General features: G+C 39.1%; 3 protein-coding genes across 3 annotated transcripts; 1 reads left to right on the top strand and 2 right to left on the bottom strand.

Moving 5' to 3' along the window:
- Nucleotides 1-276: 276 nt before the first annotated feature.
- rpl27a (ribosomal protein L27a) lies at nt 277-4,725 on the bottom strand. The gene is made up of 5 exons (XM_051883793.1): nt 4,639-4,725; nt 4,291-4,354; nt 4,128-4,203; nt 3,539-3,713; nt 277-441 (listed from the first exon to the last, which is right to left on the bottom strand). The coding sequence occupies exons 1-5, from the start codon at nt 4,639-4,641 to the stop codon at nt 313-315; spliced, it is 447 nt and encodes a 148-aa protein (XP_051739753.1). The 5' UTR covers nt 4,642-4,725; the 3' UTR covers nt 277-312.
- Nucleotides 4,726-5,144: 419 nt separating this feature from the next.
- Nucleotides 5,145-11,278, top strand: ric3b (RIC3 acetylcholine receptor chaperone b). The gene is made up of 6 exons (XM_051883789.1): nt 5,145-5,380; nt 5,730-5,959; nt 6,039-6,120; nt 6,202-6,295; nt 10,051-10,190; nt 10,437-11,278. The coding sequence occupies exons 1-6, from the start codon at nt 5,272-5,274 to the stop codon at nt 10,706-10,708; spliced, it is 927 nt and encodes a 308-aa protein (XP_051739749.1). The 5' UTR covers nt 5,145-5,271; the 3' UTR covers nt 10,709-11,278.
- Nucleotides 11,279-12,979: 1,701 nt separating this feature from the next.
- On the bottom strand, nt 12,980-16,408 carry psma1 (proteasome 20S subunit alpha 1). Its single transcript, XM_051883791.1, has 10 exons — nt 16,279-16,408; nt 15,588-15,632; nt 15,404-15,505; nt 15,221-15,324; nt 13,998-14,086; nt 13,842-13,912; nt 13,625-13,754; nt 13,425-13,504; nt 13,246-13,350; nt 12,980-13,172 (listed from the first exon to the last, which is right to left on the bottom strand). Exons 1-10 carry the CDS (start codon nt 16,279-16,281, stop codon nt 13,113-13,115), a joined length of 789 nt encoding a protein of 262 aa, XP_051739751.1. The 5' UTR covers nt 16,282-16,408; the 3' UTR covers nt 12,980-13,112.
- Between the last annotated feature and the right edge of the window lie 551 nt (nt 16,409-16,959).

Genomic DNA, 16,959 nt, shown 5'->3' with positions numbered 1-16,959 from the left:
AACACAATGTCCAATTTCAAAACGGTATTCACTGGACTAATATTTTGAATGATACACAATTTGTGATTACTAAAATATATAGGAAAAATGGCAAAAAAAGTAGCATCCTGCTAGTGGGAATGTGACAGCTAAGGGGTTTAATGTTTCATTTAAGGACATTCACTCTAATCAACTTAAGAGAATCAATGCTCAAAACCCCTTCAGATGAGGTTTAAGAGACACAGAGCACAGGTTTAGATCAGTGAGATCATGTACAGAAAGTCAAAGGAAGCAGGGTGAGTTTTTCCATCAGTTTTATTTATCAAAAGGTGTTTATGCGGTCAGCACACACGCTCCTCCAACACCCTTGATCTTCTCCTCGGCCCGCCGGCTGAAGAACTTGGCCTTCACGATCACCGGCTGCTTCGGCAGCTTGCCTTTGCCCAGCACTTTGAAGTAGCCCTGAAAAACAGCACGAGATCAGATATCAGCTCAAGAAATCATATAATTCATGCTTCAAGTAAGATCCGGTTCATGACCGTCTTTTCAAGGTCATGTCATGAGGGACAGACTAAATTAGTGAGGTAAACATCATAGACTAGGAGCATTCAATTTAAGTTACAAGATGGGATTCAGGGATTTTCTCCTGAAGTCTGGAACGTTTTTTTGTTTTGCTTCAAGGATTAGTCCATTTTCAAATACAATTTTCCTGATAATTTACTCACCCCCATGTCATCCAAGATGTTCATGTCTTTCTTCAGTCGAAAATAAATCAAGGTTGAGGAAAACATTCCAGGATTATTCTCATAGTGGACTTCAATGGACTCCAAACGGTTGAAGGTCAAAATTACAGTTCCAGTGCAGCTTCAAAGGGCTTTAAACGATACCAGACGAGGAATAAGGGTCTTATCTAGCGAAACGATCAGTCATTTTCGAAAAATACAAATGTATATGCTTTATAAACACAAATGATCACCTCGCAAGTGCTTCCGCTTTCCGTATTCTTTTTTTATTTATTTTTTTTAGAAAATGACCCTTATTCCTCGTCTGGTATCATTTAAAGCCCTTTGAAGCTGCACTGAAACTGTAATTTTGACCTTCAACCGTTTGGAGACCATTGAAGTCCACTATAAGGAGAATAATCCTGGAATGTTTTCATCAAAAACCTTAATTTCTTTTCGACTGAAGAAAGAAAGACATGAACATCTTGGATGACATGGGGGTGAGTAAATTATCAGGAAATTTTCATTCAGAAGTGAACTAATCCTTTAAAATAAATATTAAAAAACAAAATGTACATAATTGAAATGCCCTCATGAGCAGAAAACAAAGTTAACTAGCAATTTTAAAGTTTAAGTTCTCTTTCCATGCCGGCTAACAATTTTCCCAATTATAACATTTGCATGATTCTTTTGAAATGCTCTTTTAGCATACTGATTAACAATGCTAAATGTAGATGAAAAAAATGTCTCACAAATCTGCTTTGAACGGTCAGAGTCATAGGCTATGCATGATAGATAAACATAACTATATTTGAGGCACTGTTGTTTTCTGCAGTGTTTTAGCGAACGCATCAATCTGTTCTACTGCTCACCGTGTTTCTGCTACTGTTGTTAAAATACCCTTCTTTGAATAAGCCCAATTTGTGTGACCGCGCGGATGCTGTGCGTACAACAGCGTGAGTGAACAGAGCGCTTGAAAACAAGTCCACTAGATAGTACACACGCGCCGAACACGTCTCTTCACGCTCATGGCCAAGAAGTATTTGCAAGGCTCGAGCGCGCATCTGCGCGGAACAGGGAAAGTGAATTATACTCTGGGCTTTAGCGCGAGAAAGAAAACGCACAGAGCGGAAAGTCCTTGAATAAGCGTGTTTGAATCTGAAAGATCATTTCCATAAACGGCCCTGAGCGCTTGTGTAAAAGTTACGGAAGTTTAGATTTACTGTAAAACAAATGTACTCAACTAAACATGTTCCATTTTATACACATGTATTTGACTAAATGAATTTGGCCTCTAAATTTGCTATAAAATCAAAGCCGTATGTAACCATTGTGTTGTACATTTGAAGTTAATATCGCAAACAGTGAGCCACTGAAGTACTATGAGCACGTTTACAGTTCACTGAAAACTCACAAAATCAGCTTATTGAAATAACCTGCAGTCCGGGTTTACATGCAAACCAATAATCCGACAAGGCAAGTTGACTTAATAAATCAGGTTATTTCCCGATAGTGGTGTCAAAACAATTTTCGTATCCATTTATGTCGGTTGTGATGTTAAATAAAACTTTAAAACCGAAGAAGAGTATTGCAACATGTCAGCGGGAAACTTACGGCTCTCATGCAGTTGCAGCAGCATTTACTGTACCATTTCTTCTTATAAGAGCACTTTTATAATGTTTGGGTCAAGAAAGAGTGAGTTTGCGATATATTTTCTCCTCCCTTACTGCAAAACACACGCTCTGTCTGGATGCGCTTAAGTCCACAGTAATGACTGGTTCCTGTCACACATGCGCACTTCAATAAGCCGGCAGAAAGCATTTTAACGTGTTTACATTATGGTCGAAAATTGGCGTAAATCTAACTGTGACGATTGGTTTATCCTTAAAGGATTAGTTCACTTTGAAATGAAAAGCCCAAGCTTTACTCCCTCTCAAGCCATCCTAGGTGTATCTGACTTCTTTCTGATGAACACAATCTGAGAAATATTAATATCCTGACGCATCCAAGCTTTATAATGGCAGTGAACAGGGATCACGAGAAGTAAGTGTTTCCATCCATCATAAACGTACTCCACACGGCTCCGGGGGGTTAATAAAGGCCTTCTGAAGCGAAGCAATGAGTTTGCGTGAAAAAAAAAAAAAATCCGTATTTAACAAGTTATGAAGTAAAATATCTATCTTCAGCCAAACCGCCTTCTGTATTCAACTTACGAAGAAAGTGTAAACTGGCCTCACGTTAGTTAAGTTTTTTCTGTGAGTTGAATAGGAAAGGTGTAGGACATAGCGTAAGATTTTTGAACTGCGAGTTTTACACTTTCTTCGTAACTTAAATAGGGAAGGCGGTCTGGCGGTAGATAGATATTTTACTTCGTAATTTGTTATATAAGGATATATATATATATATATATATATATATTTTTTTTTTTTTCGCTTCAGAAGGACTTTAATGGATGGATGTGGATGGCTGCACTTTCTTCAGCTCATACTCGTTGATATCGATAAAGCTCGGATGTGTCAGGATATTTATTAATATATCTCTGATTGTGTTCATCAGAAAGAAGAGAGTCATATACACCTAGGATGGCTTGAGGGTGAGTAAATCATTGGGTAATTTTCATTTTAAAGTTAACTAATCCTTTAAAATGTTTATGACCTTATTCCGATACAGAAAAACAGGTTAATGTGTTTACATGAACACACGTATTGTCAGCTTATTAAGCATCAGGCTAAGAATGTGCATGTAAACACACTCAATGTCCAATCTCAAAGCAGTTTTGACTGGATGAATTGATCTTTTAAGCTGTGAAATGAAAGGAAAGTGATGTTTCGACTCACGGCGCGCACGACGTCGATGATGGGCGCCGGGCCGTCGGGCTTCTTGCTGTAGTTGACCCTCGTCTGCTCACTGACCAGTGTCCACAGCTTGTCTAGGTTAATGGTGGGGCAGAAGACGGTGTTCTTCTTCAGATGGTAATGCCTCATGCCCACCTTACCGAAATAACCTGGATGGCTGGAGGAGAAACACACCGATCAACATCAATACGACAGTCTCACCTGACCAGAACTGATCTGGATAATGACACTGGTGTTTTCTGTAGAGCTGCTTATATCTGAACTCACACTTTTGATGAAGTTTACATCAGTTATTCTGTTACTATCATCACTTCTGCCTCTCTTTACGATGAATAGCTTGTTGTATTCCTCATTTATCAGTCGTTTTAGATAAAAGCATCTGCTAAATGAATGTAAACGTGTAAAGTAGACCTAAAAAGAACAGATTCCCTGATATCTACAGTTTCAGCGCTGAATGAGATCATTTAAACACTAATAATCTTTCCTAAATTAACAAGAGCGTCTTTCGGATGCTCTACTTCTGTTCATCTGGAAGCACGTGACTGCTGTAGTGAAGCTCATCTGTACTCACTATTTGTCGAAGTTGATTCTGTGATGATGCATTCCACCGGCATTACCGCGACCTCCAGGATGCTTTCTGTGTTTACCTGCACAAACACAAACACACACACACATTAACGCCAAAAACCACACAAAATATCACTATATCTCACGAGCCGCGCGTGTTCACTGACCGATGCGCCCGTGGCCGTGGCTGACGTGCCCGCGCAGCTTCCTAGTCTTGGACTTCTTGGTCGGCTGTGAAGAGATTACATATTTATTTCACTGTATTTGATGTGCTTTGATATGTCAACAGATTCGGAGACAAACTAAAGCGCTGTCAGAGAGCAGCAGCGCGAGCTACAATGCCGCTAAAATATCTCCATATCCCACACATCTGCACAATACTGACTGATAATCATACTTAAACACATATGGAAGCCATATCAACAAGTTATAAACGTGTTCTGGCTCGATTTAATAAAGGATTAAGAAGGATTCATGTTTTAATGACAGTCGGAGAACTCTTCGTGAACACCTACCATGGTGGCGAGAACGAAAAGAGGAAGTTGCCGCTGTGATCTCGCGAGATAATGCGTGCCGATCGCTCTACGCGGGATTACAACGAGAGAGCGCCGCCAGCAGGCGGGAGGCAAAACTACTATTATAAGACTGAGAATATTAAATTTCGTCTTAATCGAGCACATGTAATGTTAACAAAATTGTAAATCAATACCGTAGTAAAATACCGAAAGAAAAAAGGTTATTATTTTACTTTTTAGGCGTATGCGCCATACATCTGTTTGTTGTGTAACTGGTTTCCGTTTATCCCTGCAGGGCTCACTGAAGTATCAAATGACGTACATGCCTCAAAGGAGACATTTGTATATGAAATTATTTTATAATAATTTCAACGATTGGTTTCTGAGATTAAAAACAAGGAAATATGTCCCAGCAGTCTCTATATGATGATTAAATAAAACCAGTAAGCAATAATCTCTTGATCAGCGCTGATAAAAGTAACAGTGATCACGTGTCCACGTTTGAGACAGCCGATGTGGTTTCTATGGCAGCACTCCGGAAATGAAGATGCTGTGTTTGTGTGGATGCGGGAGGCAGGTGCAGTCACAGAGCTAGAGTCACTCAGAAATCAGTTAATTAATTAAGAATTAAACATGTCTATTTCGACATTTCAGAAGATCACTATAGTATCATGTGTGGTGTTGTGCGTCGCGCTTCTGCTGCCGAAAATGCTTTTGTCGCGAGGAAAGAGAGACTCCGAAGGTACACGAGCATTTAATTTATTATTACACACATGATATATTCTCCTTTATTAGTACATAATCTCTTTCTGTCTACATTCTGTTCAAATAAATGTTTTATTTTTAGTGTTTAATTCTTGAAAGACATTATATTTTCTTTTAATCCAGTAGTGATATTTGCAAAAAAAAAAACATCTATAGCCTAAATGAAAATAAGCATTATTAAAATAATTTTGTGTTTATGTACACGTAAACAGCTCTCTGTATGGAAAACTATATTAATAAAGCACGATGAGATGAAAGGGAGCCTGTGATGAACACAAATGTAAACACTGATCCCAGTGTAAGTGAATGTGTCAATATTGATGAAGGTCCCGCAGGCCAGTTTCCTCCCATGCCACAAAGAGCCTCAGTGTCCGAGGAGCAGCGGCGGTCCGGCCGGCAGTTTTCCAGAGCTCATAATCCTGAAGCCATTGCCCGGGCCAAAGGAGCCGGAGCCGGAGCCGGCACTGGAACCGGAGGAAAGTCCAACCTCGCGGGCCAGATCATTCCCATCTACGGCTTCGGCATCTTACTGTACATCCTGTACATCCTGTTCAAGGTGAGACGCCACAACTGTGTTTGACACGTGTCAGCTGGAGCTCAGGTGACGTGATGGTGTTTGTTTGTGTCTGTTCAAGATCACGTCCAAGGGCAAAACAACCAAACCTCCAGAGAGCCGCTTCACTGCTGTCCGATCAGAAAACACCCAGAGGAAGATCAGTAAGAACTCACTATCTATCTATCTATCTGTATATCTATCTATCTGTATATCTGTGTGTCTAATCCGTGTCTCTCTCTCAGCTGATTTTGAGTTGGCTCAGCTGCAGGACAGACTGAACGAGACGAAGGATGTGATTGAGAGAATCATTTCATCAGCCAGCGTCGGTACAGACAGGTGTGTGTTTAAGCCCATACTCAGCAGCGCCCCTGTAGGCTGGAGCAGGAACTGTAATGGCCGGTCGTTCACACTCCTCTATTGTTTGAATGGCTTGAGAGGCTCTGAGACTGCGAGCTGCTGTTTAACAGGCTGCTTACTTAAGGAAACTTTTTTTAACTATTAGGCTAATTACATACATTTCTTAAATTATCTTCATTATTATTTCGCTCTATTGCTAAAATATTCTAAGACAATTGCTATATAAAAACAAAATATTCAAATGTTTTTAAATATATAGCTTAGTATTTAACCCATTTGTGCCCAAATTTTTCTGAAAGGTTTCATGCATATAGTCGTGTTAATAATGTCCTATGTGAACATGTTCTGCATTTATTTTCCACAGGTTTTTTTTCTTTTTTTTTCTTAAAAATCGTATTTGAATATGCGATAGTTGCCAGTGGGCAAATATGTTGTATGCACCCCTTCAATGTCAAATTTGAATAGGAGGAGAACATTTGGCATCTAACTCAAAATAACTGCTTTGAACAGATCAATCAAAGTCATTCGATGTGAACCCAAAAAAGCTGCATCTAGCTTATAATCTTTTGAATATGAAAACACAACAAACATCAAATCCATTTGTCTTAAAGTGGTGGAACATAGTGCAGAACAAAGTGCAGCCATTAAGTTGCCCCAACAGGGCAGTGTGTATCAAAAAGTTAAATTACATCGTTTATTAGAAAAAATTACATATATACGTGACCCTGGACCATAAAACCAGTCAGAAGTCGCACTGGTATATTTGTAGCAATAGCCAACAATACAGGTGCTGGTCATATAATTAGAATATCATCAAAAAGTTGATTTATTTCACTAATTCCATTCAAAAAGTGAAACTTGTATATTATATTCATTCATTACACACAGACTGATATATTTCAAATGTTTATTTCTTTTAATGTTGATGATTATAACTGACAACTAAGGAAAATCCCAAATTCAGTATCTCAGAAAATTAGAATATTACTTAAGACCAATACAAAGAAAGGATTTTTAGAAATCTTGGCCAACTGAAAAGTATGAACATGAAAAGTATGAGCATGTACAGCACTCAATACTTAGTTGGGGCTCCTTTTGCCTGAATTACTGCAGCAATGCGGCGTGGCATGGAGTCGATCAGTCTGTGGCACTGCTCAGGTGTTATAAGAGCCCAGGTTGCTCTGATAGTGGCCTTCAGCTCTTCTGCATTGTTGGGTCTGGCATATCGCATCTTCCTCTTCACAATACCCCATAGATTTTCTATGGGGTTAAGGTCAGGCGAGTTTGCTGGCCAATTAAGAACAGGGATACCATGGTCCTTAAACCAGGTACTGGTAGCTTTGGCACTGTGTGCAGGTGCCAAGTCCTGTTGGAAAATGAAATCTGCATCTCCATAAAGTTGGTCAGCAGCAGGAAGCATGAAGTGCTCTAAAACTTCCTGGTATACGGCTGCGTTGACCTTGGACCTCAGAAAACACAGTGGCCCAACACCAGCAGATGACATGGCACCCCAAACCATCACTGACTGTGGAAACTTTACACTGGACCTCAAGCAACGTGGATTGTGTGCCTCTCCTCTCTTCCTCCAGACTCTGGGACACTGATTTCCAAAGGAAATGCAAAATTTACTTTCTTCAGAGATCATAACTTTGGACCACTCAGCAGCAGTCCAGTCCTTTTTGTCTTTAGCCCAGGCGAGACGCTTCTGACGCTGTCTGTTGTTCAAGAGTGGCTTGACACAAGGAATGCGACAGCTGAAACCCATGTCTTGCATACGTCTGTGCGTAGTGGTTCTTGAAGCACTGACTCCAGCTGCAGTCCACTCTTTGTGAATCTCCCCCACATTTTTGAATGGGTTTTGTTTCACAATCCTCTCCAGGGTGCGGTTATCCCTATTGCTTGTACACTTTTTTCTACCACATCTTTTCCTTCCCTTCGCCTCTCTATTAATGTGCTTGGACACAGAGCTCTGTGAACAGCCAGCCTCTTTTGCAATGACCTTTTGTGTCTTGCCCTCCTTGTGCAAGGTGTCAATGGTCGTCTTTTGGACAACTGTCAAGTCATCAGTCTTCCCCATGATTGTGTAGCCTACAGAACTAGACTGAGAGACCATTTAAAGGCCTTTGCAGGTGTTTTGAGTTAATTAGCTGATTAGAGTGTGGCACCAGGTGTCTTCAATATTGAACCTTTTCACAATATTCTAATTTTCTGAGATACTGAATTTGGGATTTTCATTAGCTGTCAGTTATAATCATCAAAATTAAAAGAAATAAACATTTGAAATATATCAGTCTGTGTGTAATGAATGAATATAATATACAAGTTTCACTTTTTGAATGGAATTAGTGAAATAAATCAACTTTTTGATGATATTCTCATTATATGACCAGCACCTGTACATTGTATGGGTCAAAATTAACGGTAATTAAAAATTAACGGGTAATTAACGGGTATTAAATTAATATTTTTCTTTTATGCCAAAAATCATTAGGTTATTAAGTAAAGATCATGTTCCATGAAGATATTTTGTAAATTTTCTACTGTAAATATGTAAAAAAGTTCTTTTTATGAGTGGATATACATTGCTAAGGACTTCATTTGGACAACTTTAAAGGTGATTTTCTCAATATTTAGATTTTTTTTGCACCTTCAGATTCCAGATTTTCAAATAGCTGTATCTCTGCCAAATATTGTCATATTATGAAAATGATATTTATACCATATTATATCATATTATAACAAACCATACATCAATGGAAAGCTTATTTAATTTAGCTTTCAGATGATGTATAAATCTCAATTTCAAAAACATTTACCCTTATGACTGGTTTTGTGGCCCAGGGTCACATATAACAAAAATAAATAAATAGATAAATAAACAAATAACAATATACAATATATAATAATATTACATATAATGAAAGCAAAAAGCACTAAATAAGACCAATAACCTTGATTTATTAAACCATTAAACACAGTATACCCCATTTACCCCGTCATATATGTACTTACAAGTCATTATAGTTGCCGCTTGGACATTTGGACAAGTGTACAAAAAACTTTAGATCTCTTGTAAGATTTGTTTTGTTTGGATGATTCTTGGAAGTATCTTTTCACATATTGAAATTTAGGGGTTAGTGTTCGGGACAGACTCCTCCCAATTGAAAGTACCCAATAAATGATGATTTTATTAATATTAAGCTTACTGATATTTTAAATATTATTGTGGGATTCAGTAGATAATAGAAGGATCTTAGTAAACATCTAAAATTTGAATACTTAAATGCTTTTTTCCCAGAACTACAACCTACCTGGAGTCTCCAGAAGTACAAGGTGTCAGGATCTCAGAGACTTAGGTTAAGTGAAGAATTGTACAAAATGACCCGCACTTAATCAGAATCACAGGCTGAAGTGTTGTAAAATATATGAAGACTGTTTTTTTTATAGGCTTTATAGACAGACAAATTGAAAGGACCAGCTCCACATCCTCTTGTATCACTGTTTGAGGAATTCATCTTCCAGAATCTGGCAGCAAGTTTTGGAAGATCATGTTTAGTCCATATCTGCAAGACAGACTTTTCAGGATAGGAGATGGACTAAAAATGAACTCCCATGCTGTACTGCCAGATTCAGGAAGATGAATTCTTCAAACTGTGGTTGTTATTTTCCCTGTGGTATGAAAAACAGATTCAAATGGCTTTTTTCACAAGCAATTCAAAGTGTGTGTGTTTCAGTGTTGGAGCTGCGGTGGCTGTGGACGAGGAGCAGAAGTTGCTGCAGCAGCTGCAGGAGATCACACGCGTCATGCAGGAGGGGCGGCTCGTGGACTCAATCCCAGCAAACACTGGAGACTCCTGCGGCCACCAGTGGGACGGTCAGACCAACACATCAATTACACTTTCTTTAGTCACTAGCACCCATTGCTCATTTATTAGATCACTTTTTTTAAAACTTATATATTCAAAATCTAAAACATGAAATACTATCAAAACAATTAGATGTACCTAAAAACCTTTGGTAGTGTTTTGAGTGTGATATTTACTGCTGTGAAATATAATGCTTGGAAATCATTTGCACATCTTTATTCACACCGTTGTGTAACGTATCATGTTGTTTTCAGATCCTCCTGACGACAGTCGTAATGAGCATTACTGCTGCGTTCATTCACCTGACGTGAGCGCAAACGCACAGACGAGAGAGAGCGATGATCCTGATCAAACCGCAGAGGAGCCCGGCCGTGACCCTGAGGAGGCGACAGATGACAACCGAAACACTCCTGTGTGTGACTCCATCAACCAATCACAGCCAGAGACAGACGCCAACACAGGAAGTGACATCACACCTGGCCCAGTGTCAGAACACAGCGCCATCAGACGGAGGAACAAACAATAAACTATCATAAATGACGACAGCACATCATGTTATTTCTTGTATTGAGCACTGAATGTCTGTAAATCTCTGTCAGCGGCTGCTGTTTGTTAGACACACACTGAAGAGCAGCTGAGTCAACGTGTGGATGCTCTTCACTGCTCCACACACTCATTAATAATCAATAACCTCTCTATCGTACAGGATCCTCAGTCTGAATATGCAAACAGAAACACATGCAGCAGTTTAGCTGCCGGTTTCTATTGACCCGTTGCATTTAGCACAAAAATATTTTGCATGTGTATGTCTGAAAAATTTCATAGAACTCAAATATTAATCTATATTTACATCTAATTCATCACTTAGAGAAATCAACCCTTAATGTACAACAGGTCTGAAGGCAATAAAAGGGTTTTACAGTTTTTGCATTAGACACTTTAGTTTTATTTATGTGCTTCTCATTTCATCACTTGTTTAATCAATTTTATAATTGATGCTTTTATTTATTCATATTCTCCTGTCATACTTGCATGATTGCATGAATGTGTATCATTTACTGCTATGATAATGTTAATAAAACACACTCACATCTGCTGTTTGTTTCTTTGTTTCATCATCATTAGTCATTAGATGAAGAGTTCATGTCAGCTGATGTTTAACACATATTTGGGTCATTGACGAATAAGGGTTTTAAAAGTGTCAAAAAACAATGGAGATATAATTAATTTTGAAGTTTTATTAAGTGTTATCAATGAGATTATGTGATTTTTATAATCAATTAACACTGCTTTTGTCATTTATTACAAGATGGACAAAATTTGTCACCAAAAAAGTCATATGGTTAAACCAAAATTTCAGTTTTACCGAATGGCCATATTTTGAATCAATGCTAACAGGCTGATATCTAGCTAGCTAGCTAGCAAAAGGACAAACATTTTGTATTTACTAAGTTTTTAAAATACTACAATTTTCCATGTTTTATAGTGGTTGCACCGAATGACATGCGTATGAGCACTGAAAACATGAATTTTTCCAATAGTTAAAAGAAAGTTAGTTACTTTGCTTCACGACCATGTGATCCTTTGCAGGTGTCTGAATGATGTCATATCCTGTCACATGATATTAACCGCATGACTTGATCCAAAATGGTCCCTTTATATTGGTTACTCCGAATGACATCAATGAAATTCATTTTTCAGGACATTCTTCCTCATAACAGAACGACGACTTATACATATAATTTTAATACCATTTTGCACTATGTTGACGTATGATGTTATAAAATCATGCCAGAATAAAAAATATATACATCAAGATATTTTAATCACAAATGAAATGGCTGTATTGGTCTTTGGACGCTTAAACCGAATGACCTTTTGACACTTCAAAATTTTTAAAAAACCTTTATATGTAGAAAAATATAATTGAAACCTTTTGGATTCAATAAGAGATCTAGTTGTACTACCTTACATACCTTGGATGTCATATCTTTGTTTTTTTATTATTATTAAGGCCTTTGGACAAACAAAAAAAAAATGACTAGGGCTGCACAATTAATCGAATTTCTAATCATGATTACAATTACGAATGCCACAATTACGTTCGCCACAATTACATTCAAATTACGTTACAATTACGAATGCCATTAATTAATCGTTCAAAGGTGCAATTACAAAAAAAAAATTGTCCACTTACATTATTCTGCATGCTTAAGATGTGTTTATTTCTACAAGTTAATTTGTTTTTTTTATTTTAGTTTTAGTATAACATTATGAATGCATATTTTTTGCATTTATATTTTTTACTTTTTTTTTTAATTAAAAAAAAGAAATCAAATCAATGCATAGTTGACATTTGAGGCTTAATGCGATAGAAAAGCCATAAAAGTTTTTCAGGTAGAGTGTTTTCAGCTTATTTTCATTAAAAATATGGCATGCAGTTGCTTTAAACAATGGCATAAAGCTATTCAAAACATCATTCAAATTGTGATAATGATAATTAATAATCACAATTAAAATTTCAAGGGAATAATCAACAATTATGGTTTTTGTCACAATCATGCAGCCCTAAAAATGACCCGTCACGTCATTGACCATATACATTATAAACACAAAAGAGAAAGGACTTCACCTTCTAAGTCACTATAATAAGTTCTTCTAAGTTAGTTTGATGAAGGGATTTCAGCTCAACGCCAGCAGCTTCGAGACTTGACTGTGAGTGGATAATTATTAAATAATCCTGCCGTTATACAGTCTCAATGAACATACAGTGAAAAGCATAAAAAACACACTCAGAAAGAAACAAAAACAGTTTTATTACTCTAACAGTCACAGATAGAAAATGAAGTTTTCACTGCGTAATGTGTGACGAGTTTAAATGTTACGCGTTGTTTAATTTTCAGCTGAATCCGACAGAAGTGCAGAAGTGTTTAGTGCTCCATGGGCTCATCGGGCACAGCTGGAGCCGCTTCATCCTCCGGCTGGGCCACCTGTGAGAAACACACGCCGTCAGACACCTGCAGAAACCTCTGCTGCCCTACAGTCAACAGCAGTCATGCTCACCCGTCTCTGTGGCCGCTCCTCCAGACCCTCCAGGAACCGCGACACGTCGTCATCGTCATAGATGGTGAACTCCATGTCCTTTCCCACAATCCCGATTGACACATTCTGGAGGAAAAGCAGCAGTTAGTCACGTGATGTGGCACTAGTAATGAGAGCGAGCAGAGGATGAAATATCAAACCTTTGTGGTCAGATCCTGTTCAGCAGGAAGAGTCTCTCGCAGCGCACGCAGACCGTGCTGCACCAGATCATTCAGATTACCTGAGGACAGAAACAAGTGCGCTTAATGCTGCATATTCAATCAAGCATACTTCTAAAAAAACTCTACTACTTAATGAAATAAATGGCACTGATGTCAGTGATGTGAGGTGCGTGACGTACAGTCCAGGAAGACCTCCATGTGCCTCTCCAGATAGGTGCGGGCCGACTGCGAGCGCGCGCCGATCGACATGGCCTTACAGTCGAAGTAGTTGGCTGAGGGGCAGGTCTGAAAGATGTGCGGCCCCATGTCCTGCAGTTCACAAACACGGGACAGAATTCATCACATACAGCACTGAAGATGCGGTCCTCACACATACACATCAGTCCCTGTACTCACATCATATCCTGCGATGAGCAGCCCGACTCCATACGGCCGTCTGCCGTAGCGCTGGGTGGGAATCTGCGTTTCTGACACAGCAATTCAAGAAATACAACGGCTAATGACATGACATGACATATGAACATGACTTCTGAGAACAAGCGGAAAGGATACTGCTTCCGATGAGCGTCACCAGTCTGGACACTGGAAGAGGTCTATCGAAGACGAACCTGGAGTCCAGACACTCCTGCCGCATGAAGTTACTTCACAGACAGAGAGAGAGACAGTGAGACGCTGACGATACGAGAAGAGCATTAACACGCCGTTAAAGAGCGTGAACTTGACCAGTCTGCAGGGTCTTTAATCTAGGATCTCATCCTAATTGTTGAGACTTTTTGGATGCTTCTTTTCAATCCACCGGCTGAATGAAAGGTGGCACTTATAGAACAGCAGAAATATAGCGGTTACCCCCGGTCATAATTCATCAAGGCTGTTTCTGTTTTTCTGTCCCCACCTTGAAATGATAATTAAAGGAGAAATATCACGAAAATGTGACTTTTTCTGTGTTTAAGTGCTATAATTGGATTCCCGGTGCATCTACTAACCCAGCAAAAGTGAAAAAGGATAACCCAGTAACTTTGTTTTGGTAAGCCTTTCTCTGCAAGCATGTGAAAAAACAAGTCACTCAAATTTTGCTCCCCTAGTGATGTAGGAAGGGGATCTTATTATAATATTACCGACCTCTTAATCTGCACGTTTCTACCCACGGTGCCGCCATTTTGTTTTCGCAAGCAACAACGGTGTACCAGTTCTAACGCCATTGCAAAAGACGCAACAGAGACCATGTTGGGCTGCTTTAGAGAAGAGGAAGAGTGTTATGCCGTCATTTTACGCCGGACTCCTTCACAAATGAGGGTCAATTCAACGCTGGATTTGCATAAAAGATTAACATGACGGCACATGCTAGTGGATGAGTTGAATCAACTCCACAGCAACTACATAAATTTATCCGCTAACCATTCAGAAACGTCCAGCTTCATTCTAAAAGTTGTAACTTCTTCCTGAGTCTCTCCATCAGTGTCGGTTTGAACAATGTAAGTCTGAACACCGTTACTGACAATCCTCATTTTGGCTGCGTGAGATTCTCCAGCTTTGTTGTTATTAAAACTGTTAAAGCTCCACCCTCTTTTGGAAAGTGGGCCGGGAGCAGCAGCTCATTTGCATTTAAAGGGACACACACAAAAACGGCAAATTTGACAAGCTATAATAAATGATCTGTGGGGTATTTTGAGCTGAAACTTCACAGACACATACTGGGGACACCAGAGACTTATATCACATCTTGTGAAAGGGGCATTATAGGTCCCATTTAAGGATGTGAGAGGCGTGTGATTTACCAGAGGAGCCTGGCGTCCGCTGTCAGTCCTGCGATGGAAATGCCCACATGACTGTCCACATGCAGGATCTTCTTCTGATGGGCGGCCAGCTCGGACTGAGCTCTCTGCAAGCAAACGCACATCACACGGTTACCTGGAGCTCGCGTGAGCATCACTGATGAGTGTAGTGCACTTGAGCCGTACCTTGAGCGCCACAAGCACTGCGTGAGTGTGAGACTTGAGCCCGACGGTGGCTGAACCCTGTTTGACGGCCTCCATCGCATACTCAATCTGATGAATGCGCCCCTGAACACAAACCACACACAAATCAAGAACACGCACTGCGTTCACACACTTCTGAGAGAGAAAGAGGGAAACCTGCGCTCACCTGAGGACTCCAGACGGTCACGTCATTGTCATACTGGTTACGAAACTGGAAAACAACCAACATCATGATTAAAACACAGTGACAGGAGTGAATCTAATGCTCAGAGAAAAAGAAATGTGCTTAATAGTGCTGCATGCGCACTTGTAGTGTACTTCAAATCTTAAAGGTATATTTTAAAAACATGCAGATTATATTAATAAAATGAACCTTAAGTGCACTTAAGTGTTTCTGTAGACATTTAAGTGCACTTTTGAAAAGTTCACTTTGTAATAATGTCCGTTTCAGAGCAATAAAGATGTTTTTAGTTCATCTGAAAAAGTTGAGTTCAGTGTGTCTGAACGAGCGAAAGCGAAACCGCGGCCTCATTCAGAGACACACACAGACTCCATTACACCGAAGAATAAACAAACTAGCACTATTGTACTAGTCAAACACACGCGCATATTCACTAACACTAGTATATGAACAAGATATGATGTTGCTTATAGTTTATTGTGAGTTTCTGCACCATCATCCTCCTCATCCCGCGAGCGCGATCATTCCGCTTACTCACGCTCATCATTCACTCGCATTCACTCACAGTACCACACAAACCACCATCCTCTCAGAGAGTAAACTCTAACTCTACACCATAAACTACCCACCAGAAGACTAGCAGTTAGTTTAAGAAAAAAATATGATAATTTCTCACCATATTTCCTATTAAGCAGCCGTCTATCCTCCAAGCGCCCGATGATTCAGCTCGATTTGTTTTCCTCAGTTCTGGAGGCGGAAGTAATCGAGCACAGAGCGCGTGTTCTGCGCGCTCTCGATTTCTGCAGCGCCACCCGCTGGTCTGTCACAGAAGATTATATCCCAAAAACGGCAACAACATGGCAGTTTGTGAGATACTTTATCCTTAAACAAACTAAACAAGGGCCTTTAGTTAAGTACATTTAATTGTAAGACTTTTTGGTTTGCAACAGACTTGCATATGCCTAATTATTTTAATATCCAAAGTAAAATCAACTTAAATGTAGCTTAGTTTTCCTTATAAATGAGATCAAAATTTCTATCATTGCTCTTTCATCTTCCTATAAGAGAGAGTTAAGAATGGTTCTAAGGAAAAACATTACAAATTATTTGTAACTTGAAGAAAAAGGATTCTTAATTATGCCTTATGGACTTTATAATGCATTGTATGATCTCATGAATAATTATAACCACAGTTATAAAACATTATAATAACACACAGTCTAAGACTGAACTACAGAGGGAGGAACTGTACTTTTCATGTACAATTATGTACTATTTTAAACATATGCAACATACATCATTCCAGCGTGCAAATATAAGACAAGATCAATCAAAAAGACAAGAGAAGAAGAAAATT

Source organism: Ctenopharyngodon idella, chromosome 24 (assembly GCF_019924925.1).
Source record: "Ctenopharyngodon idella isolate HZGC_01 chromosome 24, HZGC01, whole genome shotgun sequence".
In the NCBI taxonomy this organism is placed as follows: domain Eukaryota; kingdom Metazoa; phylum Chordata; class Actinopteri; order Cypriniformes; family Xenocyprididae; genus Ctenopharyngodon; species Ctenopharyngodon idella.
Note: the sequence above shows the minus strand (reverse complement) of the source record. Positions and strands in the feature narration are given on the sequence as shown.